The sequence below is a fragment of the Apium graveolens genome, chromosome 5 (genome assembly GCF_009905375.1).
Source record: "Apium graveolens cultivar Ventura chromosome 5, ASM990537v1, whole genome shotgun sequence".
Classification (NCBI taxonomy): domain Eukaryota; kingdom Viridiplantae; phylum Streptophyta; class Magnoliopsida; order Apiales; family Apiaceae; genus Apium; species Apium graveolens.
In genome coordinates this window covers 40497633-40525444 of record NC_133651.1, presented here as the reverse complement: position 1 = coordinate 40525444, position 27812 = coordinate 40497633, and the positions used below count along the sequence as shown (strand labels likewise).

The 27812-nt window shown below is 35.1% G+C and overlaps 1 protein-coding gene and 1 pseudogene across 2 annotated transcripts; both read left to right on the top strand.

Moving 5' to 3' along the window:
• The first annotated feature begins 1002 nt into the window (after positions 1-1002).
• LOC141723880 (cleavage and polyadenylation specificity factor subunit 2) lies at positions 1003-10909 on the top strand. 2 transcript variants are annotated; one of them, XM_074525818.1, is made up of 18 exons: positions 1003-1334; positions 1877-2045; positions 2670-2766; positions 3810-3936; positions 4013-4128; positions 4296-4390; positions 4464-4615; positions 4882-4939; positions 5024-5131; positions 5642-5867; positions 6546-6730; positions 7173-7265; positions 7987-8085; positions 8355-8486; positions 8564-8608; positions 10114-10281; positions 10436-10513; positions 10614-10909. In XM_074525818.1, the coding sequence occupies exons 1-18, from the start codon at positions 1186-1188 to the stop codon at positions 10713-10715; spliced, it is 2199 nt and encodes a 732-aa protein (XP_074381919.1). In that variant the 5' UTR covers positions 1003-1185; the 3' UTR covers positions 10716-10909. The 2 variants fall into 2 exon arrangements, with proteins under 2 accessions (XP_074381919.1, XP_074381918.1); XM_074525817.1 differs by having other exon boundaries at positions 1005-1334; positions 5642-5894.
• Positions 10910-27211: 16302 nt separating this feature from the next.
• LOC141662948 (small nucleolar RNA R71) lies at positions 27212-27306 on the top strand (annotated as a pseudogene).
• The last annotated feature ends 506 nt before the right edge of the window (positions 27307-27812 follow it).

Below are 27812 nucleotides of genomic sequence, written 5' to 3'. Positions count from 1 at the left end.
TGACTTTGATTTTATGTGGGTTTCTTTTAAGACAGGAGTTTAACATATCCCAAAGTCAACTTATTTGGGTTGTTTGGGTTTTTTAATTCTTTTGATATTTTCTCCTTTTTTATAATTTTTAAAAAAATGATTTTTATAAAATAGTGTTATATATTATGTTTTAATATAAGTGGGTTTTTGTATTATTTTGATTTTAAAATAAAATATTGCAATAAATTGTATGTTATGTAATATTTACTGGATTTTTTTAAAAAGTATTTAATTAAAAAAAATATTTACTCAGCTTTGTTGTACAAATTATTAAAATATTGACTACTAAAAACGTAAAAGAGAAATGTTAAAATATGAGTTAAGAGACTTTTAATTGGTTAAAATGTGAGAGAAAGAAAACTAAAATAAAATACTGAGATTTAACGTTAAGCTATAATATTAATTTTATATTTCAAAATAAACGGAACCTAAATAATTGTAATAAAAAAATTAAATAAAACTAGAAGATAACCGTTTATATATGTTATTAAAATTACAAATTTCGAGAAAAAAATTCAAAATTGAAAAAATTTGGAGTGCGCGTAGCGCGGACAAAAAGTCCTTAGTCTTTTTAAAAATTATCAATTTCTTAGATAAGATGTTTAAAATTCAAAATATATCTAATTTAGTGTTAGTATGGGTAATAGATGGATAATCCATTGGTCTATAGTTTTATATGCAAAATGGGACATGGGTAACCCATTTAAAATTGGACTATCCATGAAAATATATTTACCAAAATGGACAGAGAGTAGTATAATTTTTATTGGATGAGAGAGTATTTAGTGTAATTTGGTTTTTTGTTTGCTAGCAAAATTTAGGAATATATTAATTTATTAAGAGAAATAAAAATAAAATTGTCGTATCATTTTCGAAACATGTTATTGGAGTGTGTCCGAATTAAAAACAATAAAAAACAAAAATATTTGAATGAATTCGAAAAACGTTTTCTTTTCAGGAAAAAAAAAGAATTCGAAAAACGTCCATCTTGAAAGACTGAGCAGTCCAGAGGCCATAGCGGGCGGAGACCTAAAAATTGAAAACAATTTCAAAACCAACCCGAAGAAAACCCGACCCATTCACATCCTCCTACCTCTTGGTCTCAGCTAAAACCCTCTTTCTCCCCCAAATCTCAAGAGAAAGGAGAAAGGCGCAATGGGAACATCAGTGCAAGTGACGCCACTCTGCGGCGTCTACAACGAGAATCCACTCTCTTATCTCGTCTCTATCGACGGCTTCAACTTCCTCTTAGATTGCGGCTGGACCGACCACTTCGATCCCTCTCTTCTCGACCCTCTCTCCCGGTATTTCTCGCGAGAACTGTTTTTTTTTTTTTTATTTCAATACACATTGCAATATTTAATAGTGCCCAACAATTGTTTTCAACTCCAAATTAGTTTTAGTATCTCAAGTGAGAACAGTTTTAGTTTTAATCCACGTGCCATTTATTTTCCGACATTGAACACTTTTAATTTTATACACATTGCAATATTTAAGAGTGCCGGACATTTGTTTTCGACTCAGAATTAGTTTTAGGTTAGTTCCCCCAATTTATATCCACTTGCTGTCAGTTAGAACAGTTTTAGTTTTAAATTTTAACTCACATGCCAATAATTTGTCTACATTGTTGTTTTTTAAGAGCGCGGAACTATTGTTTTTTAGACTTGGAATTAGTGTATATATTATATCTCCGGTTTATCTCGACTTTCTGTGGAGTGAGAGTAGTTTTAGAAATACACGGTGGCAATAATTTGTTTACAATGTTGTTTGTTAAGAGTTTGGAATAATTGTTTTCGATTAGGGATTAGGATTGATTTGTGATGTGAAATGGTGTTTCTTTTGTTAGGGTTGCGGCGAGTGTGGATGCGGTATTGCTGTCACATTCAGATACGTTACATTTGGGAGCTTTGCCTTATGCTATGAAACAGCTTGGACTTTCTGCTCCTGTTTTTTCGACTATTCCTGTGCATAGATTAGGGTTGCTTACTTTGTATGATCATTATTTTTCGCGGAAGGTGAATATTTTTTTTTTCAAATGCTTTTGATGGTTATTTCTGTTTGTAATGTAACGTTGTGGATTGATCTATAGTAGTGTAGCAGTCAAGTGCTTGGTAATTATGACTGCTGTTTGTTATTGTTCGTACAAACTAGTAGTCAGTGATATTCAGAACATGTAGTCGTATAAGCATATAACCATCCCCAATTTAAACGTCCTAATTTTTTTTCAAGTTTTCCATGTATATATAAGACATATAAACGGACTTCATTTTCTCATTTTATTTTTCTGTATAAAAAAAAATGTATTTTACAAAACAAAAATTTAGACAAAATAATATCTACAACTATGTTATTTATATGCGTGGAAATGCGTGAATTTTTTAAGAAGATAATTAGGACGTATATCATGGGATAGAGGGAGTATGTTGTACTACATTACTTATGTATATAATGATGCATGTACCTATAAGTTAACTTATTGGTCCTATGAAAGCCTAGTGTTACACTTACAGCAAACGGTTAGACCATTCAGTTATTCTTTCACTTTATGAGCACACTTGCTGTTGATATTTGACCTTTTTTATCTTTCTTCTTTCATGCATGTTACTTATTGACATCTTTATTTAATCCTGTTGCTGCAGCAAGTATCGGAGTTTGACTTATTCACACTGGATGATGTTGATTCTGCTTTTCAAAATGTGACAGCACTGGCCTACTCCCAGAATCATCATATGTCCGGTAGGCATTGATGTCATTTTCATAATATGTTTTTCTACATTAGGTTTAAGCCCATTGTCAATTTTCAAATTTCTATTTCTGCACTAACTTAAACCCTTGTAAGGCTACTTCTGTTACGTCCTATTGTTTTTACTGAAGAGACATAAGAAGAAGAATTTAGTGAAACTTTTATTTTTTTGTGTCGTAGACATGATGTGCCCATGGTATCAGGGGTGGAACTAGGGGTGGGTGCAGGGTCGTCTGGCACTTTGAAGCCGGGAACATTCATAATTTTTTTAAAATATAATAACTTTGCATTTGTTTATATAGTTCCTGTATTCTAGATGTAGAATTCTGTAAATTGTTAAATTTCTTGCCCCTCATATATGTTTACATGTGTCATGTGTGTGTGCATAGTTTATTACTGGCTTAATAAATTGATTATTCCAAAAAAATGATGAATTGAAATATAGAACTAGAGTATATTTGTAATTAACGAGATTCTTACAATTATAATGTACAAGATCTATGCATCTTATCAAGTTTTGTTTGCCCCCGAACCTTTCGTCCTCACACCGTCTTTGCATGGTACACAATACCATTAGGCAAAACCCGACTAGTGCTCTAACTTATAATTAGATCTAGTAACATTCTTGTTTCCTCATCTTAATTAGTAGATATAAAATATAAATGGAATACATTGCCGCTGATCAATCCTAGTCAACACTAATACCATGATCACAGTAAAAAATGTGGACCAAATATGGGGACTCTACAGATGATCTTATAACTCTTAGTATTGATGCAAATAACCAAAAGATTTAATTTCTATATTCTTAGTCAATTATGCTATGTACGTAAAAGTATCAACAGATTTACTCCAAGTATTAATGCAGATGATCAAAAGATTATAGCTCTCTATTCTCGGAATTACTATTAACTTCCTTCTCTTCCCTCTGCTTATATTTTTTAAAGAAGAAGTTTTTTGATGAGCACTATCTTTTCAGTTTTAATATTAAATTTGTTCCTTGCTTTAATTTAAGTATTATTGTGAGACATGCTAGGCAAAGGAGAAGGAATTGTAATTTCTCCTCATGAAGCTGGCCGTCTGTTAGGAGGGACTATCTGGAAGATAACAAAAGATGGTGAAGATGTCATATATGCTGTTGACTTTAATCATCGCAAAGAAAGGTACCCTGTCAATGCGCTTATCCTATTATAAATTTCTGAAAGGAAAGTGCTCTCTTACAGTCGTCATGTTCATCAGGCACTTAAATGGAACTGTTCTAGAATCATTTGTTCGGCCCGCTGTTCTTATTACTGATGCTTATAATGCTTTGAATAGTCAGCCTGCTAGACGTCAAAGAGACCAAGAATTTATAGGTAATTTACCCTTTTCCTTAATCATAGTGGGGACCTGATTTTAATCTTATACTAGGAAAAAGAACATATCACCTGTTCCTGAATTTGATATCTCTTCAGATTTGCCTGAAACTCGTTTACTATATACATGGAAAATATGCAAAATAAAAGAATGGTTATTTTTGCAGATACCATTCTAAGGACTCTCAAAGGGGATGGGAGTGTACTACTGCCTGTGGATACAGCTGGTCGGATATTGGAGTTGATTTTGATACTGGAACAGGTCAGTTTGCAGGACTATGATCAAATATCAGTATCTAATGCTAATATTCTAAACCACTTTTTGGTATCTGTAGTGCTGGGGACAACTTCACTTGACCTATCCTATCTACTTTCTCACAAATGTATCCTCGAGCACGATTGATTATGTCAAGAGTTTTCTTGAGTGGATGAGCGATTCAATAGCAAAATCTTTTGAGAACTCTCGTGACAACTCCTTTCTTCTGAAGTAAGATACCCTTGAACTTTATTATCGTCGTAAATGAGTGCATAAAATTTTCAAAAAATAATTTATAGCAGTACGTCATATGGCATCTCTTTATTTGATTCTTTTGCTGGGTGTTTCTCTGACCATCAGTTGTATAAAAGATAAAGAGTGAAAAAATGCTATTGTTTGTAGTTACTATTGTGCAATGTAATCTGTTTCTCATCCTCAGTTTGTGTGCTGCAGTAATTATCCTAATAACCGGATGTATTATGTATACAAATTTTCAGGCATGTAAAACTTTTAATTAGTAAGGCTGAACTCGAAAATGTTCCAGATGGTCCAAAGGTTGGAATCCCTGTCTATCTTGAAAAGGTTGATATAATTCTAATTAATTCTTTTAAGTTGAAATTGACTATAAATCTTATTTAGGTTGTTCTGTCATCCATGGCCAGTTTGGAAGCTGGGTTTTCACATGACATATTCATTGAGTGGGCAGCTGATGTGAAGAATCTTGTTCTTTTTACCGAGCGAGGCCAGGTGAACTCTAGAATGTTGCTTTGCATTTATCTTAAGCATCTGACTTGCATCTTCATGCATGCCATTTTGCCGAATCATATGTTTAAACATATGCTTGACCATCATATAACTTGGAGCTTGACTGTAGTCTACAAAATGAACAAATTCTCATTACAAACAAAATGAATACAGCTTCTTCTCTAAAGTTGTTTATGTGAATGCTTTAACTCAGAATTTCTTCATATTTTCTGGACCTTTCTTTGTTATTTATAACTTGATAGTATTTAAGCATTCTTTTTCCTTTTAAAACTTTATCCAAAAACCGTTTTCTGAAAGGCACTTAAATTTACCAGTTAACCAAATTCATTATTTTGTTTGCATTAGTCTAAAAAGTGTTAAACTTACCCTCTCTTACTGTGAAAAATTACAATAGTACTGTATTAGTAGCATGTTCAACTATAAGATTAAGTTCGGTGTTCTTTTATTCTATCCTGTAGAAATATATTAAAATGTTCCATTTAATGCATGTAGTTTGGCACACTCGCTCGAATGCTTCAGTCAGATCCACCCCCTAAAGCTGTCAAAGTTACCTTGTCCAAGAGGGTTCCTTTGGTTGGTGAAGAGTTAGCTGCTTACGAGGAAGAGCAGGAGCGAATTAAAAAAGAAGAAGCATTAAAAGCTACTCTCATCAAGGAGGAAGAATCAAAAGCGGCTGTTGGGGCTGACATACCTGTGGGCGATCCAATGGCCGTTGACGGTAACTCCAGTCATGTGGAATCTGATGGTACATGTGATTTCTTGATATTTTGATTACACTTTTTTAAGTATTATCTATTGAAAAACATAGTCACTGAATTTGCTTAAGGATGAACCGTTTGCTTAAGGCGAATTTAACTGCTTTTATTGTTGATAGTCGTTTTGGTTAATAATACTAGTTGGGACGTGGTTTTCCACATTAAATTTTGGTGTTCATAATTTGCTTTTACTTGGTAATTAAACTAAAAGTAGAAGTTTTATTTATATAACGTGTGACCACACCTTATTAGAAATTATCAATTGATATGCACTTTTTTTGTGCTTTGCTTGGATTGTTATCTCGTATTATTTGTAAAATAACTGCGCAAGTCGATTGAACCTTTAACATGCCAAATAGCCTTAAAATGAAATTCATTTTCTTCCACATGGTTATTATTTCAATCTCATAATGTCCATTGCTTCTTGGAATATCATATAGCATCAGTCAGTCATCAGTGTCAGTCCCCAGTGTTGTAGCATTTGTATATTGTGGTGACCTTTTACTTAAATATTTCAATCGTATATGCATAGGCTGATTGCCGAAGTACAAGTATCTGGATATAATTACTGACCCATATCAGAACTGCAATCCTTATTTCATATTATAATCTGTCTAATAATGAATATATATTACTTTCAGCTGCTTTTCCAAGTGGTAATGCTTATCGAGACATATTAATAGATGGATTTGTTTCACCTTCTACTAGTGTTGCCCCTATGTTCCCATTTTATGAAAATTCCTCTGAATGGGATGATTTTGGTGAAGTCATCAATCCAGATGATTATGTAATCAAGGAAGAAGACATGGAACATGCATCCATGGCAGTAAGTCAACTTCCAATATAAAGTTCTAGTAAATAGTTTATTCTTGCTTCTCATTTTTCTATAATTTTATTACTCAGTAAAATCTAGGATATGTTTGAACAAGAATACAAAATACACTGATTGGAACTTGACACCGGCTGATAAGTTTTTTGCCAAGTATATCCTAGAGCAACAAGATTGGGGTGCCTTAGAATTTGTTAGCAGCATAATATTCGTTTTGATTCGATCGTATTTTAATGGGATATACTCATATGTATATATGATTACCATTCTGAAATACATCTATACTTATATATAATCGCTTTTTGGATAAGATGGATTAGTTCACTTTGCATATTGTATGTTCATGAGATATGTTACTTCATGTGGACATGTGGTCATTAATATAAGGAGTGTAGTTATGTTGCAGTCTGTATGTCTCACATTGTTGTTCTCCCGTTAGGTTGATGGAGATCTTGATGGAAAATTTGATGAAGGTGCTGCTAGTTTAATACTGGACATGAAGCCGTCGAAAGTCGTCTCTTCTGAACTTACAGTAAGTCCCTTTTCTGTCATATTATTCTTCAGCACCATGACCATAGTAAGGGTTGCCACAATGCAATGCCTATGTTCACACGCATACACACACATTTGTTCACACACACACACACACTTGTTTTGATAGGTACACATACTTTTTGAAGGGACTGGGGGATGAGGATATGAACCTACAACCTGGGCATGGGAAGGGTGCACCTTTACCACTAGGCTGTATCTGTTCATCTTATATTATATTATATTAAATTATATGATGCATGGATCTAGAAATCCTATTTAGTACTACAGACAAATATATGGATACCTAGAATCTTACAATATGAAATAGGTAGTTTTAATGGTTAAATTATGTAATAATAGATTCTGTATACAATTATGTTGCGTAGCATTTAATTGTCTTTAAAAATGTAGTCGAATAACTATTGAGTTCATATATTCTACAGATTATTTAATTATGTTATATATGTCTAGTGTAGCATAATACAAATATAAATAGAAAAAGGAAATCGAACAAAATGGAACATACCATGTATTTACAAAATTAGATGCAATAACGATTTCTGCCATTTAATGTCCATGAAAAGAAGATAAACTACGATGCAGTAATTAGTTTCCAATTTCTTGTTCAAATATTTTTGGTGGTGATATTCTTTTCAAGTCAATTACTGTAAGTTGCAAAGGTAATGATTAAGTTTTTTCAAATGTGTTCTCTATTTCAGGTCCAAGTCAAGTCCTCATTGAGTTACATGGATTTTGAAGGGCGTTCCGATGGCCGCTCTGTTAAATCCATTCTAGGCCATGTTGCTCCGCTGAAGCTTGTATGCATAATGAGTCTTATGTACTGTTATTTTGTAATTATAGTAAAGATTATGTTATTTACTGATTGTCTAATGAAGCATGTGATATCTTTCTTATTATCTTATACTTTTTGTACTTCCATTTTACATTTGATAAAAGATATTGATCTGTTGGCTTGTCCTTAATGACTTCCTCAATCGTTGTCTAATTTCTACAGCCCATCACAGGTTACTTAGTTGCAGTAGGAAGGATAAGTATAATAATGTTTTAATCGTTTTCTGTTTGTAAGGTTTTGGTGCACGGATCAGCAGAGGCCACAGAGCATCTAAAGCAGTACTGTTTGAAACATGTCTGCCCTTATGTATATGCTCCCCAGATCGATGAAACAATTGATGTCACATCTGATCTATGTGCATATAAGGTATCAAATGAACAATCTGTCTGCAAAACATTTACTTAGTACCTGGGTAAATTTGTAACTGTTGGTCTGATGTACAGGTTCAACTTTCTGAAAAATTAATGAGCAACGTGCGTTTTAAGAAGGTGAGTTTCTGCATATATTGGCTGGGATCTATTTCAGCTTTGTGCCTTTGTCGCATCTGCCTATGATTTTGCTTATTAAATTCACTAACTGGACCCGCATGTTTTTTTTCTGCTGGGTATGCAGTATTCTCCTTTTTTATTTCTTACAAGTTACAATCATATTACTAATATACTAATCAAGTGACTTTGATAAGTTATAACTTTGTCCCAACAATTATCATTCGAGCCCTTGTGACACATGAATTTCGTATGGAGATGTAATCACCAGTCATTTTTTTACATATATTTTTCAGTTTCACATGGTTTACAATTTGTTAGTAGAAGTTGTACTCGCATGTATGAGCTCAAACATTTGTAGATGGTCTTATTATTAAATAGTTGCAATGAATAAGGGTAAAGACTAGGTCCGCGGCCAGAATTTCGATATTTGCTTCATAGTTATGGTACTTCTCCAAATTCTTAAATATACTGTGAAGCGGCAATAGTTGGAAACCTACAGCTAGGCGGGGAAGAATGGGATCATATCTATCTGAAGATGCTCTGTGTAAATTGACATTTCTGTGCAATTGATTTACTTTGTTTACTGCCAGGCATGTCTTCTTGCTATTTTCTGTGGAAATTCGAGTTTTATTTGTAACAAGGACTATTAGGCTAGTCTATGTTGCACAGGGACACCTACTAGGTGTAGTACCGCAGTTTTGGGATGTCTCGGGGACGGGGACGCCGTGGGGACAGCTGGGGACGTCCCCAAAATCTGGGGACGGTGGGTTGATATTGGGGACATTTCCTTGACTAAAATGACGAATATACCCGTCCCCAATTAAATAAAACATAGAAAACCCTAACCTCGGCCGCTTCTAAAGACTTTATATACACACACTCTTCATATATACATACAAATATATAACACTCTTCTTCTTTATCAATGGACTCTCACCATGGAAGTAGGGGTACTGGTCCTACTGGATATGCTGAAAGTGGAAGCGGAGGTGGAAGTGTTTCCGAAAATCAACCTCCTTTATTGGACTGTGTGACAAAATTGGAGAAGGGAGAACTGGAGGGACTTGGAGAATGAGTTGATCTCCAATGATGTTAATATATGAGAATGTTGCATCTAGTTTATATATATATAAAATTAATATTTTATTAATATATTAGAAAATAGGTGAACATCTAATCTAATTAAATTGTCGCAACTCATGCATGGAATGTAAGTTTGATGTCTGTAGGGGGTTTTCTGAAGTACGAATCTAACATTTATGGTAGGACATGCAAATCAAAATGTATGATTTGCAACTATAGATGCTCCCATAAAATTGGTTTTACATATTTCCAGTCGGTATCTAAATTTGATTGTGAGTTGTCACTAAATAGTGTATAGACATGTGGACGCAGATTTGCACACATGAAAAAATGTTTTAAAATTGTGTTCAGAAAATTAACAAAAAAAAGATTATGTTTAAAGATTGGAATGCTTACTGTACCAAATTTGTCCCAAATGACAGCTTGGGGATTACGAGATAGCCTGGGTTGATGCTGAAGTAGGAAAGACAGAGAATGACATGTTGTCTTTGCTTCCTCTTTCTACCCCTGCACCTCCACATAAATCAGTTCTTGTTGGAGATATTAAAATGCCAGATTTTAAGCAGTTCCTTGAAAGCAAGGGTATCCAGGTACACTTAAACAATAATATAGCTTATCGTTAAATTGAATAATTAACATTTGAATAAGTCCCTTTTCTGAAAGCTCTTAGTATGCACTGCCCATTAGGAATGGAATAGTTGTGGAAGTTGCAAATTGCTTGATACCTGACATTATTCTTTTCAGGTGGAATTTGCCGGTGTTGGGGCGATGAGATGTGGGGAGCATGTGACACTGCGAAAAGTTGGAGATGCAAGTCAGAAGGTGAGAGAACTTTTAGCATTGCTATATTTCTACCTCGAAAAGCTTACTTTACACAAATTGCTAATCATTTCACCATTACATGAAAATTTTGTTTTTGTAGGGTGGTGGTGCTACTATTCAACAAATTGTGATTGAAGGTCCCTTGTCAGAGGAATATTACATGATTAGGAACTATCTATATTCACAATTCTATTCACTTTGAGCCAAAAGACAAATGGAGAACTGTAATTTTTTGTAGAATGTTGGTAGTCCATAGTACTCGATTCTCTGTTTATCGTTAGTGTATGTTAGTAATTGGGGGTGTTCATGCCACACACAGAGATAACTGAACACATATTTATAGCGATTATGAAATTAACCATAAATCCAAAGCGTGAACGGAAGAAGTCTGATGTATACACTGTGAGCATAAGTCATGTGCTAACAAGTTATTTTGATGCAAAATATTCATAATGCCTATATAATTTTACCAACTGAATTCATTTAAACGTCGAATTCAACTCCAAGCACTTTTCACTTTTTATTGATGTGGAGAATGTGGTCTAGCAACTTCTTCTTCAGTCAGTAGGCCCATGAAATGGTCATAAGCTGCAAATGTTCTTAGGGCCGAATTATTTATACTCATAAAATACGTGACGGGCTGTGTTAAGAGATAGACTGTTCCCCTGTATAATGGAAACAGGTGTATTATTTCCCCTTTCATATGTATTATTATTATTATTATTTATTTTTTTTGCCAGATTCATATGTATTATTTGGCTGCGTTTAATTCATGAAGTGTAGTCCGGTTACCAAAAATTAAATATTGTACGTAAAATTAATTTCCCACCTAAGTTCAAGATCGACAGTTAATAACATTTCCCCGAATATTAAGGGTCTCTAAAATATTAATGTGGTAAATTTGATAGTTGAAATTTTTTGAATTCGGTGTGAACATTTTCCAATTCGATCTATGGTAGAAATGCTATCGAAATTATATTCTCTCCTCCGTTTTAGCGGACTGTTTAACAACTTTTTTTTTTGGATTTTTTCATCCAATTATTAATATTTTTCAATTTACATATTTCAATAAATTCAACAAACTTGCTCACCTTTTGTCTATTTCTTTAATTAATACACGTGTCTCATCAAAATATTAACAATAGGACGAAAGGTATTGTTCCTTCCGTCCCGCTTATTTTTTTATATTTTTTTTTCAATAAAGCTTAGTTTCATACTTTATTTTAAAAAGTTTCATTTTTTGTAAAAATTTTAACATTATATTTTTATTTTGAAGATTTTTTTTAAAAAAATAAATAAATAATTATATTTTATAATAGACATTGTAGTTTCTTTTTCATATATATGTCTCATGAATTATAACATAACTAGTATAAAACCTGTGCAATGCACAGTTGTTTTAAATAATTATTATTTTAATATCTTATTAATTATATTTATTAAAAAATAAGTATGTTTGAATAAGTATATTATTTATAATATTAAATTTTAAAATAAATAAGTTCATAAACTGACCCATTAAATAGGTTCAGAAAAATCTATAGCTAGCCCAATTAGATATCTCTAAGTTTTCGTTTTCGGGATCTATTCATGAGAGTTTTAAAATGAGATTGAGTGGACTTACGGTTCTTGATATCATAAGGTGTTTGATGTTTGATTGTTTATCGTATTCTTAATAGTTATGGAAGTTTGAGTAGTTTGAGTGTTTTGTATTTGTTGATAATGAGCTTAATTTTTTTGGGGTTTGAGAAATCTTATTTTTCTTGATATTTGTGGGAATAATTTGTCTGTCGGGCTTCATTTCTCCTGGTATTGCGTGTTTGAAAATATTAAGTATTGAATCCTTGTCATATTATAATTAGAAGTAGACATTTTTTAACGACTTAAATATAATTTGAATTAGAATATACTAAAATTAGGTTAGGGTAATTAAGTAATTTCAGCAAATATCGATCGAATATCAAATTTTTAATATTCGTCTATTATAATATTGTACAATACAATATAGTATAGATAAAAAGATAGATAGACAGACAAAAAGATAGATATATGGAGTTTAATATGAATTAGAATTTAAATTCGTAGAGAAAATTGACTTTAATCATTTGAATTAGAACTGATCAATCGACCAACTGAGCAACTAAACTTTTAATGTTTCATAGTCCAGACATAAGTTGAAGTTCAAATAAAGTATATGAATTTTATTTGGTCGAATTATATGTTGGTTTTAGTTTTATTTTAGTTTGGATCAATTATATAATACTTTTTTTAGATCAGATTAATTATATATATTATCTTATTTTAACTCGGTTCAATAACATTCTTTTCCAGCCTAATTAATAGTATTTTTTTTTGTCGTAGCATGAGGCACATTATATTATATTAACTGAATCCAACTAATTAAATTTAGTTTGCTATATATTTTATTTTAGTTTGAATCAATAATATAATATTGTTGTAATCCGGATGAAAAGTGTGGATTATTTTATTTTATCTCGAGACCCTCAAAGTAACACTTTGTCTTTTGATGATATAGATAAACATATTTATAATATCGATATAATAGATGTTATAATATCTATTTTATAGTTCAATTATATAATAATCATCCGATTTGATTTTATAGTAAAGATTGTTTTATAATTTAATTAAATAAAATTTAAATAGTAGAATAAGTTGGTTTCAATATTAATTAAAATAACATAGATTTTAATATGAATCGGAATTTAAATGGATAAAATATTTGTCTTTAATATCAATTAGAATAATATATAGTTTGATATAAAATATAATTTAAATTGATAAAGGAAATTAATTTTGATATCAATTACAATTGACCGACCGACCGACCGTACATAAAATTATTATTTGTACGTGGCCAATCATGTAATAGTTCCTTTCGAGCCAAGTAGATTCACATGTTTTAATCAATATACTATTTGTATCTATATGAGCAAGCGATTGTGTGCCTAATTAAATAGTAAAAATTACCTCGAAGGAGAAATGAAGGTCATTCCATTTGTTTTGTGAACACTCGTCGTTAGACAATTCGCATAAAATTGTTTCACTTCTATAAGCTAACTGATGAAAAATACACTTTCCGGTTACAAAATATTAGTTTTTAACTATTTAATTGTAATTAATTAATAATTTTTAATAAAACTTTTAAATAAAGTAAGGATTATTCAATAAAATCGGTACGTACCAAAACACAGGCCCTATACCAAAATTTTCAATATTTCGTCTTTTAAATAATAGTAACAGATAGATTGATAGTAATACTGACTATATAAAATTATTTTTTATTTTAAATTTAATTTACAAAAATTCACAAGTAAGATGAATTATGTAAATTTAGCAAGTATCAAAAATTAGGTATTGTATCAAAATTTTTAATAATTCATATAGTATAAAACTATAAATATTATAAATATGATTCTAATAATATTTTATTTTAAATATTACTATAATAAAACCTGGACAATAAAATTTCCATTATTTGGTGCTTGTAGAAGAAAAAAGTGTTCCAATGGGTCATGAAGGAATTCCTCTGTTCGAAGATGTTAGTATTTAAAGTAGGGGTGAGCTGAAAACTGCATAAACCGCAAAAACCGTCCGCACCGCCCGCACCGCACCAAATCACACCGCAAAACGCGGTTTTTAATTTTCGTGGTGCGGTTACGGTTTGAATTTTTAATAAACCGCGCGGTGCGGTACGGGTTGTGGTTTTAAATTTCTGAAATACGGTTCAAACCGCACCGCACCGCAATATTTAATATATTATAAATATATATATATATATAAATATATATATATATATACACTTATATTACTATCGGGTAACATAAACAACCATTTTATGTTCTTAGTTAAACTGAATTTCACCAAATGGCCATAGCATCCTTATTGAGTTATAATTATATGTTAAATTCATTAATGAATTCAAATGGATCACACGATCTTCTGACAAATAAAAAAGAGACTACACAATCTCTTGTTTGTATTTCTTCACTAGGAAAACCAAAATCCAAGTATTTATACTAGTGAACTAATATGTTGCATTCTGATTGACTAAAACTATTTTCGGAAATTTGATTAAATTTAAGTTTTGTATTTATTTAATATTTTTGAACTTGTAAAGTATAAACCGCAGTGAACCGCACCACACCGCACCGCATTTTCGTGGTGTAGTTTATGCGGTTTTCGAGGATACACGGTGTGGTTGCGGTTTGGATATTTGAGCAAACCGCATGTGCGGTTTGATTTGCTGTTTGAGCAGAAAATCGCACCGCGCGCACCGCGCTCACCCCTAATTTAAAGGGAAGTCAAGTGCTCGGAGAGGAGCAGCTGCACGAGGATGGAGTTTTTTTAATATCAATTACTCTAGTTGTATAAAAAATAACTAAGCATAATCAACTAATTTCAACGGGTATCGATATATATAATTTAAAATAGAATGTATTAACGATAATTACGTAATTTCAATAATTATTGACTACTAAATTTTAAATATTTCGTCTAAAATCCGTGCGATATAAGGATGTTCTTTGATATCAAATGATTTTTATACTTTACTTTTTTTTTGAGAATTTTATTATTACATTATTAATTTCAATGAAACTGATAATGAGTGTGAGTTGATAATTGACCGGTTATTTAATAATTATAACATTGTTATTTTATTTTGTTAAATAATATAATCAAATAATGGTAGTTAAGTAATTTCAGCAAGTATTGACCGACCGATTATCAAACTTTTAATGTTTCTTTCATTATAATGTAACTTATAACCCGTGCGGTGCACGATTGTTTTAAGTAATTGCTCTTTTATTATTATTTTCAAGTGTATAGATATAATAGATATAGAAGAAAATTATAATTATATAAAATCGTTATATTAACCAAATTCAAGTAATTATATTTAATTTTTTTGTTAAATTTATTTAGACATGGCTGAATATTTTTTAAAATAGCCTGAATAAGTAGTATACAATATTTTCGTTTTGCCCAATGTCATTATATCGATTAACGAATTATCTTTCAATTGTAATTTTCATTTATCTCGGTTTAATAGTCACCTTTTTAATCTCGTCAATAGTGTTTATTATCTTGTTTTAACCCGATGCAGCAAATGCAACTATATTTAAGTTTTTGAAGCAATATCAATAGCATATTTTTGTTTAAACCGTTTGAATAGTGTAAATATTTTTTTTTATTCATGTACCATTATACTTCTCAACAATTTTTTTTTATTTTGTTTTAGACCGGGTTAATTATACATTCTTTTTTTGCCCGGGTGAAAAGTATATATTCTTTTGTCTTGGTTCGAGATCATTATACAGATTTAACTACATTTGTATAATTATGTTGTGAATATTAATCGATTAATGAAAGTATTTTATATTAAGTATAATTATAAATTTAAAAGATGACAAAAATACAGATCACCAGACGATTACCAACAAAACTTTCAATATTTCATTTTTAATATAATAATATAGATAAATTTATTGTTATTGATATTTATAAAAATATTTGTTTGGATCCCAAATACGTGGCTATTTTATAATATGATATAACTATAATTTTTATTCCTATTTATAATAAGATATATTTATAGTTATATAAAAAATTGAATTTAATATTAATTATGATTAGAATAATTGCACGACTAAAAAAATTTAGATGACACGAAATCCTAAACTTGACCTCCGATTTGCTCTTAAGGAGCGAATTTGATTCGAAGAATATGTATCTGTAGATAACTTTGCTTGGTTTCGATTGATGCGAAAGGCGGTTTAGAGTACGGGTAGGCATTGAGTGTATCTGGATTAAAAAAAGGTTGTATAAGTTAAGGGAAAGAGGCTTTCTAATATATAATATTAATGAATTAATTTTAATAAAGTTAAATAACGAATTAAGGATAATAAAGTAATTTAACGAAGTACCGTATCAATCAAATTTTTAATATTTCGTATATCGTTCATTATAAGATAGTATAAATATCTTATTTGACTAATAATTTTAATAAATTTAAATTAATCTATTATGATTAATATAAAATTTACAAATAAGGGCAATCATGTAAATTCAGTATGTACCCAAAAATAAGTACTGTATCAAAAATTTTAATCTTTCATCTTTTGTATAATAGTAATAAATATTTTATTAGTGCATTATGTAATTTATTATCTATTTTATGAGATATATACAACATACATGGTTGGTTGATTGGTTTGTATAATGTTTTGGTAGAAAATTGTAGGTTTTAATTCTAAGAATAATTTAATCGATCAATAATATGACACAAGTATAAAAGACTAAAGACACAAGAATTGTTGACGCGGAAAACCTCCGTTAAGAAGTAAAAACCGCGGGTGGGACTTTCCCCAACCAAGAGTAGAGTTTCACTATGTAATAATTATGAGTACAAGAGCGTATATTCTATGTTTTTCTGAGAAGATGTGGTGTGTTTTATGTCTAACACTTAACTTGTATTTATAGTACATATCAACAACTAAAATCCCTATTTTTACTCTATGCTCACGTTCAAATTCCAACTGCATGTCCTCCTATTTCTTCGGGTTGGACTCATTCTTCAAATATGTTTGTTATTTGACCCTTTCTTAATCCTTATCCTTATCTCTGCTATGTTGACAATTTTCCAGCTTGTTCCTGTCTAGACCTTCTTGTTTTGCCTAACTGTCGTCATGTCTTCATGTCCTAACTGGTTATCGTCAAGCCTTCACGACTTAGAAGGTTGTCGTCAAGTTTTCTAGTTGTCGTCGTGTCTACAAAATCCTGGTCATAATAATTGCCCCAATTAAAATGATAAAAGTAACCTTATCATTTTAATTCACCTGTAGCGTGTATAATTAGATTTCAATGATAAAACGATAAGACACACCCCTGCTTATACTCTACCTCTAGATTCATGCTCCTCGTAAATCAGTTCATTAACACTTATATCCCCAAATATGTATTTAACCCTTCACTCAACCCTCTTTCATCATTCGTTCATGCCCAAAAAGATCTTAAAATTATCAAAACCATGGATGATTCAAGTGAGAAAAGCGAATGGGCTCCTACCAACATACTCGACCCTCGAGATAATGGTAAGCAAAACTGGAAAGACGATCGAATTGCTGAAGCTGTGGCTTTGTTCAAGGACAAATTCAACCTGGTGCTTCCTTCTTCTGAAGAGCTTGCCGACTGGTATCGAGATGGATGGATTTGCTTCTACTTCTATCCTTTCAGCATCGGACTTTCACTACCGTATTCCGACATGATTAAGGGTGCCATTACGGCTTTGCATGTTTCACCAGGGCAATTGATCCACTTGGAGAACCCTAGCCTGTCTTGACGCAATTGAAACAAAACACAAGTTGGGCATCAATGTAGATGTGGTAAAATACTCTTATTCTCTCAAGAAGTTTAGTAATTGTCGTTTTAGCCTTGTAAATAAGGACAAGAACAACCCCCTGATTCTGAATAATGAGACGGTGAACGACCGTGGATGGAAAGGTGAATAATTTTATGCGGAGAAGTCGACTCTGGGAGATGATGTGGGCTACATGTTGGAGAAGTGGAACGTGGATGGTAATTTCTTTATTTGTAAAGTTTTGTTGAATAATGTCTTTCGTATTTAATCCATAGATCGTGTTCTACATGTCATACTTTTTTAAAGTAAGCACTGTCATGTCACATGTTAGGGCGAAAACACGCGCTAATAATACACACAAGTATACGCGTTCGCAAGTAATATAGAATACTTTCTAGTTCACTAATTATTATTCAATTAAACTCACTCACCAATGTATGATTGCTTCTCAATGTTAAGACACTAACACTTAGAATTGTTGACTAAATATTAACTACAATTAACTATTTAATTAACCCCTTAATTAACACTTCGAATTAACAATATTAAAATACTCATGAGATCACAACTTCATTACTACTTCCTTCAATAGTTATTGTTATTACCCTTAGCATGCAACAGTGATGATATTAATCGAATAACACGAAACTGATAAAAACCAATTTTCATTGTACTAATACCATTCTACCAAACATCCACAATTAAGATAGAAGTTGAATAGGCATCAATTATGTTGAGTTCCTATATGTCTACAGAAATTGACAATATAATGATTTAAGCACACGTTATTCCTTTTGATTACACAGGGCGAATAAAACGGTTAGAGTTACCCACTAATCATGCACATAATACATGAACCTATACTAGCATGGCAAGTTCTAAATTTTCGAGATCCACTGTCGCTTCACAAGAGATTAACACCCTATCTTATATGTTCGCGACGCACATAAGACGAATACGCACAACCAATACTAGATATCATGCAATCATCACACACTAAGGTATTAAACAATTAACTAAAGAATTCTATAGTAAATCCGTTACGACCCCATGATCACGATTAGCCCATGATAGCACTTATCGTCATCATGGGTTCATATGAAAACATGATAAACAAACACAAGAGAATAGTAACTAAACTAATTATATTAAACTAGAGTACGTCACAAGAGTAATTAGGTTCAAAAGAAAGAAAACTAGCATCCAACGTTACAACGAAATACAGAATCACAAGAAAATATGTTTCCTCTTCGTTGTGGTGTGCTAAAACGGTCTTCTTCCTTGTCTCCTTTTCTCCTCGCTTAATACCACGATCCAAGCTTGTGAAAATGTCTCTAAATCTACTTATATAATAGTCCCATAAAACTCAGATTACATAGAAGTTGAAAGCCAAACAGAAGTAGAAGTCTAAAACAAATTATTATTTTTCCCGACCGTGCGCGGCCGCTCAGCATAGCTGAGCGGGCGCTCAGCTTTCTGTGCGGCCGCTCAGCATAGCTGAGCGGGCGCTCAGGACCCTACTGGAAAATTCCTGAGTTTGCTCCATTTCTTCGCTGTAATCTGCCCCTTTCTTTCCTCTCGCAATGCTGAACACATGCCAAGGCTTATTCTTGATGATTACTCCTCTGAAATGCAACTAATACCCTGAAATGCACAAACACTAGAAAAACGCATCAAATACACAAAATACTTAATTTCAAGACACCAATTTAAGCTATTTTAAGACGTTCTAAGTGGTATAAAATGCCACTTATCACACCCCCAAACTTAAATCGATGCTTGTCCTCAAGCGTCACAGACTAAAAAACAAATAAAAACATGCATGAATGCAATCTATATGAAATGCAGCGATCCCCCTTACTACGACCAATCCAACCAACTTACAACATCTCAACAAATACAATTAGGCGACTAAAGATCAATCAAATCATGCAAATGAACATACAGCCATAAACGTGGTGTGTGCAGATGCTTAACAGATATGCTTCAGAACTAGACCAATTATTATGACTCAACTATCATCAAGGCAATCACATGATTATACGAAGAATAAAAATTCTAGGCACAAAGTGACTTATAACACTACGAGAATCATAGAGCTTATTACGGAATCATGCTTTTTATTCACAACAATAATGCTTATTTGACCGTGCAATGAGTGAGGTACACAAAAGACTTATACAATGGTATCCATGTAGCGAGCGTTAGGTTAGCGGATCCCAGACTCTAAAAGCCTTAGGTCACTAGGCACAAAGTCCCCTAAGAACTTAATAACTCGAATACCAAAGAGCCCACTCGTGATCAATTATGCATAAACACATACTTCTTTTTTTTTCTCTTTTTTCTCTTTTTTTTTTCTTTTTTTTTTCAAAATTTCTGAGCAAGTGCGTTTCGCTCCATCTTGCTCAACCCTAGACTACTCGCATAACATGCGAGCCGACTACTAGCCATTTGACGCCTAGCCACAACTAGCAACAAATTCCATTTTTTACTCCATTTTTTTCTTTTTCATGCCTTTATCACTAAGAACCTATTATCAAATTCTAAGCATAATAAATAGATTAACCTCGAAAACAATCAGATCATAACAACAATCTAGTCCTTACGCATTCTCTAAGACTTAGTGAAAATACAAATGCTTCTAGCATGTATATCAACCTACATGACTCAACATCACTTTAATGCCATCACTACACTCGCATCAACATCACAAATCAGTCGGTAAATCATCGCAAAAGGGATTATGGCATATGCATGAGCTACATGACATGATAAACAAATAAAGCTATAAAAAAAACTATATGGCAAAAATTATGCAACTATATGAACTAACTATCATGAATATGCAGCTATATGACACACACACAAAATATTCCTTAACTACCACCCCCAAACTTAAAATCTTCACTGTCCCCAGTGAAGGTAGTAGAAAGGAACACAGGGTATACCTACTCGGAGTCATCATCATCATCGCCCTCAGTGGGTGGAGTATCAGGCGGCGGATATATAGAGTCCTCACCATAAACTGGCCACTGGATGTCAGCTCCAAGGCCCCGAAAAGCAGTCCCTAACGCAAGGGTGAGCTCCTGAGCAAACCTGCTCTGCATCTCGTACATGGCATCCATCCGCCGTGACAGCCTCCTATACTGGGCATCAGCCATCCCAGCACCCTCCCGGGCTCTCGAAGAACCAGCCTCATCACGCCTAGGCCTAGCTATAGTAGCACCTCATGCTGGACGCCCTCCTGGAAGACGATAACCCAGCCCATGCTCCTCGGGCTCACCACTGGTCCACTCCTGCATCCCATTCAGAGTCCCAGAATCAATCAGAGCGGCCGGCAATTGCAACTGCTCATGAGACGGCCAGTTCACTCCCACTGCTCGGCAAAGCTTCATGACCGTGGATGCATAAGGGATGTTCATGTGCTTAGCTCCCCTCAAAAACTTCATAATTCCTTGGTAGATAAACTCACCAAGGTCCACATAGTACTCCTCATTCAAAATTCCCCACAACAATTGTGCTCTCTCAACTGTGACCTCATGTGCATGCGAAGAAGGCAGAATATTAGCACAAATAAACGCATTCCATGCACGGGCATACCTGTTCATAGCGATCATCGGAAAGTGACGATACTCATTAGTTCCTGTCTTGAAGGTCCAAACTTTGCCCGGCCTATAGAGAGTAACACAAATCAAATCCAAGTCGAAATCCTCAGCAGTCTTCTCATTCCAGTTCTCCTCCTCGGGCTTCCTCTCTCGCTGCCCAATCACACGGCGAATCGCTGCTGGGTGATAATCAACCGTCAGCCCTCGGACCACAGAAAACCCATTCTTCTCGGCCTTCGCGTTCGCATAGAACATGCGAACCACGCTCATCGGTACTGCTTCAGGCGACTCACGGAAAGCTATCCACCCCATCTCTGCAATCATAGGTAGCAACTCACCATCCCACCCCGATGGTAAAAACCCCCTCTCCTTCAGAACGGCTTCCCCAAAAGCCTAGTGTACTCCTCCTCCGCAGCTCTGTCATTCAACTGAGGCCTCGCAGTAGTACCCCTCGATGAATCAGCAGTAGGGACTGTGCTACTGCTATCAATAGTCCTTGCTCTCTTGGGTGCCATTGAATCTGAATAAAAGTGCTTGAGAATAGTGCTTTTGTGTTTGGGAGAGAGTTTGAGTGTAGAAAGTGTGTGGGAGATGTATGGGATAGGTGTATGTATATATAGGGTATGGATTAGGTTAAAATTAGATTGGGAGTGGGTTTGAGGGATAAAATCATGGGTTAATGGGAAAAGAAATTGTGGGTAATGGGGCTGTAATTTATTGTTTTTGATTTTCTGATTTGTTTGGATTTTTTATGAACTTAAAAAAAATTTCTGGCAGCCGATCCCTGAGCGGTCGCTCAGTAGAGCTGAGCGGGCGCTCAGGGGGTCTCTGGAAAAAAAAATTTCGAGCCCGATTTTTCTGATTTTTTTGTGGTTTTGGATAGGTTATTAACTTCTAAGGGTTTCTGTAACAACAAATCATGGGTTGCCTCTCACGCAGTGCTTCTTTTTCGTCATTAGCTTGACGTTGCGTACCTTCCTCAAGTTGACAATAAAACGGCACTAACCACTTCTCGGTTTGCCGTGTCCCCATAGTAGTGCTTCAAACGCTGACCATTAACCTTGAATGCTTGGTCCGGATCATTCTCAAAAATCTCCACCGCTCCATGTGGAAACACAGTTTTGATAATAAAAGGTCCAGACCACCTTGATTTCAACTTCCCAGGAAAAAGTCGGAGACGAGAGTTGAATAAGAGAACTTGTTGCCCCGACACGAATAACTTAGGATGTAGCTTCCTATCGTGCCACCTCTTCACATTTTCCTTGTACATTTTGTTATTCTCGTACGCTTGAAGTCGAAATTCATCAAGTTCATTAAGCTGAAGCATTCTCTTCTTACCAGCTGCATCTAAATCCAGGTTCAACTTTTTCAATACCCAATAGGCCTTATGCTCAAGCTCCTCAGGTAAATGACATCCCTTACCATACACCATTTGAAACGGGGACATACCAAGTGGAGTTTTATATGCTATTCTGTAAGCCCAAACAACTTCATCGAGCTTTAAAGACTAATTCTTCCTTGACGGACAAACAACCTTCTCTAGAATGCGCTTGATCTCTCTGTTAGACACTTCCGCTTGACCATTTGTTTGCGGATGATAGGCAGTAGCAACTCGATGATTCACATTATAACGCTGCATCATAGAAGTGAACTTACGGTTGCAGAAATGCGACTCTTCATCACTTATGATTACCCGAGGCGTTCCAAACCTTGTGAAAATCTGCTTATGAAGAAAATTCAACACTGCCTTTGCATCATTTGTCGGTAGAGCTTTGACTTCTACCCATTTTGAGATATAATTGACTGCCAGCAGGATGTACTGATTATTGCAGGACGAGACAAAAGGCCCCATGAAATCGATTCCCCAAACATCAAAGACCTCGACTTCAAGCATCACATTTAACGGCATCTCATCCTTTCTCGTCAAATTTCCCACTCTTTGGCAACAATCACACCTTAAAACAAACTGATGAGCATCCTTAGACAAAGTAGGCCAGAAAAAACCTGCTTGCAGAATACAAGCTGCCGTCTTCTCACCACCATAGTGTCCACCATAAACTATGGAGTGACAGTCTCGTAATATCCCCTCCGTCTCACAGAACGGGATACATCTCCTGATGATCTGGTCAGCTCCCTGTCTAAACAAATATGGTTCATCCCACATATACCACTTCATCTCATGCAGAAACTTCTTCTTTTGAGCTGAGGTCAAATTAGGAGGCATTATATTGCTGACAAGATAGTTTACAATATCTGCAAACCATGGCTCTTCCTCCTGAACTGCGAACAACTGCTCATCCGGAAAAGATTCGTTGATCAATGTCTTATCCTGTGAAGTAGACTCGGGATTCTTCAATCTAGAGAGATGGTCAGCTACTTGATTCTCAGTACATTTTCGATCCTTGATCTCTAACTCAAATTCCTGAAGTAAGAGCACCCAACGAATGAGTCTCGGCTTCGAATCCTTCTTGGAAACCAAATAGCGAATGGCCGCATGATCAGTGAATACTGTCACTTTTGTCCCAAGCAGATAAGATCGAAATTTCTCGAAACCAAAGACTATAGCCAAGAGCTCCTTCTCAGTAGTGGTGTAGTTCATTTGGGCCCTATTTAAGGTCTTAATAGCATAGTAGACCACATGAAAGAGATTATTCTTGCGCTGCCCAAGGACTGCACCTACCGCATAATCACTCGCATCACACATCATCTCAAACGGCTCTGTCCAATCCGGTGCTGTAATAACTGGTGCAGTGATTAAACTCTTCTTGAGAGTCTCGAATGCCGTCAAACATTCATCATCAAATTTGAAAGGCACATCTTTCTCAAGCAAGTTGCACAACGGCTTAGATATCTTTGAAAAGTCCTTGATGAACCGCCGATAAAAACCCGCATGACCAAGAAAACTACGGATTCCTTTCACAGAAATAGGTGGTGGAAGATTTTCAATGACTCCCACCTTGGCTTTATCCACCTCAAGACCCTTGGTAGAGACCTTATGCCCAAGAATAATGCCTTCACGCACCATAAAATGACATTTCTCCCAATTAAGCACCAAATTAGTTTCCACACACCTTTTGAGCACGGCACGAAGATTATTCAAACATTCATCATACGAATGTCCAAAGACGGAGAAGTCGTCCATGAACACCTCAACATTATTCCCAATCATGTCAGAGAATATAGCCATCATACATCTCTGAAAAGTGGCCGGTGCGCCACATAAACCAAACGAAACTCTGCGAAAAGCAAACGTGCCAAATGGACAAGTGAAGGTAGTCTTTTCTTGATCCTCTGGTGCAATACAAATCTGATTATACCCTGAGTAGCCATCCAGAAGACAATAATACTCATGACCAGCCAACCTGTCAAGCATCTGATCAATAAATGGAAGAGGGAAGTGATCCTTCCTCGTGGCTTTGTTCAGCTTTCGGTAATCCATGCATACTCTCCATCCTGTAACTGTTCGAGTGGGGATGAGCTCATTCTTCTCATTTGCTACCACAGTGATACCTCATTTCTTAGGCACACATTGTACGGGGCTCACCCAAGAACTGTCAGAAATAGGATAAATGATGCCTGCATCCAACCATTTCAGAATTTCTTTCTTCACCACCTCCTTCATGATAGGATTCAGTCTGCGCTGTTGCTCAATAGTTGGCTTACTACCCTCCTCTAGCAGAATCTTATGCATACAATATGAAGGGTTGATCCCTTTGATGTCTGCTATGGTCCATCCAATAGCTGATTTGAATTCTCTCAAAATCCTTAAGAGCTTGTCTTCCTCACTACCTGAAAGGTCAAATGCAATAATAACAGGTAAAGTAGATGCATCACCTAAAAAAGCATATCTCAAGTGTACAGGTAATGGCTTGAGCTCCAAGGTAGGTGCTTCCTCAATTGACGGTTTGAGCTTTCCTTCAGCATTCTTGAGGTCAGAAGTACCAAGAGATTCAAACGGCATGTCCAGCTTTCTCCTCCAGGGAGAAGCATTCAGATATTATAATTGCTCATTGCCATCTTCATCATCACTGTCAAAATCCCCCACTAAGGCCTTTTCTAATACATCAGACATTAGCATATGATCGAGTTCTGAAGTAACCGCAGAATCAATCGCATCCACTTTTAAACACTCATCATCTTCTGTAGGGAATTTCATTATTTTGAATACATTGAAGGTCACATCCTGATCCTGCACCCGCATAGTAAGTTCACCTTTCTGCACATCTATCAAGGTAGGCCAGTAGCCAAGAAAGGTCTTCTCAAGATTATGGGAATCTTCTTATCTTCCTCGAAATCCAGAATAACAAAGTCTGCAGGAAAGAAGAGCTTATCCACCTTGACTAGCACATCCTCCACTATGCCCCTTGGGTAAGTAATAGAACGATCAGCCAATTGTAGAGATATGTAGGTGGGTTTTGGATCAGGCAAATCCAACTTTTTAAAGATCGACAACGGCATCAGATTGATGCTTGCTCCCAAATCACAAAGGCACTTGTCAAACGACAACTTGCCAATGGTGCAAGGAATGGTGAAGCTACCTGGATCTTTAAGCTTTGGAGGTAACTTTTGCTGCAGAACAACACTGTATTCTTCCGTTAGAGCAACGGTCTCAGGGTCATCCAGTTTCACCTTCCTTGAAAGAATACTCTTCATAAACTTCGCATAACTAGGCATTTGCTCCAGAGCCTCAGCGAAAGGTATATTGATGTGAATCTCTTGAACACCTCCAGAAACTTACCGAACTGCTTATCCAGCTTTTGTTACTGCAATCTCTTAGGGAAATGTGGTGGAGGATAGAGTTGTTTCTCCCCTGTATTACCCTCAAGCAGAGTGTGTTCAACAGTAGTCTTCCTTGGTTCCGCCGCTTTCTCCTTTTGCTTAGCTTCTTCATCTCTAACTTCAGCTTCTCCTTCTTTTGCCTTTTCAGTATCATTAACTTTCCCAGACCTTAAGGTAATAGCCTTGACTTGCTCTTTAGCTTCCTTCCTGCCTGGTACTTCCGTGTCACTGGGAAGTGTTCCAGGTTGACGATTGAGCACTGCATTGGCTATTTGACCGATTTGATTTTCCAAGGTCTTGATAGAAACCGCCTGACTCTTGCATAAAAGCTTAAGTTCCTTAAAATCAGCACTAGTAGGTGCAGCTGCACTTCCCTGTTGAGGATATGATTGCCTTTGAGCATACTGCTGTGGTTGCTGGAATCCAGGTGGATTAAACTGTTTACTCACACCTTACTGATATGGTGGCTGAATAACATTCTGATTATTACCCCAGCTGAAATTTGGATAATTTCTGTTGTTAGGATGATAAGTAGCTGGCACAGGTTGCTGTTATCGCAGATTATTGTTCACATACTAAACAGATTCATTGACAAGAGAACACTGATCCGTAGCATGAGAACCTGCACAAAGCTCACAGACCATAGCTATTTGATTAACTCCATATGTAGCTAGAGAATCGACCTTCATAGACAGCGCTTGGAGCGGTGCTGCAATAGCAGTGGCTGCATCGACTTCCAGAATACCTGCTACCTTCCCAGGCATCATCCTCTATGTTGGGTTTTGGTGCTCATTTGCAGCCATAGTCTCAATAAGATTATAAGCCTCAGTATAGCTTTTGGCCCACAAATCGCCTCTAGCTGCTGCATCGAGCATGGGCCAAGATTGGGCCCCCAAACCATTATAGAAACCAGTGATCACCATCCAATCGGGAATTCTATGATGTGGACACTTTCTCAATATTTCCTTGTAACGTTCCCAAGCTTCGCACATAGATTCTGTAGGTTGCTGCGCAAACTGATTAAGAGCACTCTGCATAGCCGCAGTCTTTGCCATCGAATAAAACTTCACCAGAAGCTTTTGCGCAAGATCTTGCCAAGTAGTGATGGACCCAGTTGGTTCAGAATGTAACCAGTCTTTAGCTTTGTCCCTCAGTGAGAATGGGAAAAGCCTCAGCTTGATAGCCTCATCAGTCACGCCATTATACTTCAAAGTACTGCAGATCTCGACAAAATTCCTTATGTGCATGTTGGGGTCTTCAGTCGCAGCACCTCCAAAAGAAACAGAATTCTGCACCATCTGAATAGTGCCCGGCTTGATTTAAAGGTGTTAGCTTGAATAGCCGGATGAAGAATGCTTGACTGAATGTCATCAATTTTAGGCCGAGAAAAGTCCATAAGAGCTGGATCGGCCTGAACAATACGATCACCCATAATTACTGGTTCTTTCTGCTCACTTCCTGAATCCGAATCTTCAAAATCTATCTTCTCCGGAATATCAAGAACTTCGTCTGTCTCCTCAGCTGTATCTAAAGT

Bases quoted from the DNA above. Each gene is read 5' to 3' on its own strand.
- LOC141723880 (XM_074525817.1), top strand. From the start codon at position 1,186: ATGGGAACATCAGTGCAAGTGACGCCACTCTGCGGCGTCTACAACGAG. The intron at 2,046-2,669 runs GTGAATATTTTT...CTGTTGCTGCAG, and splicing joins ATCATTATTTTTCGCGGAAG to CAAGTATCGGAGTTTGACTT. The intron at 6,731-7,172 runs GTAAGTCAACTT...TTCTCCCGTTAG, and splicing joins TGGAACATGCATCCATGGCA to GTTGATGGAGATCTTGATGG.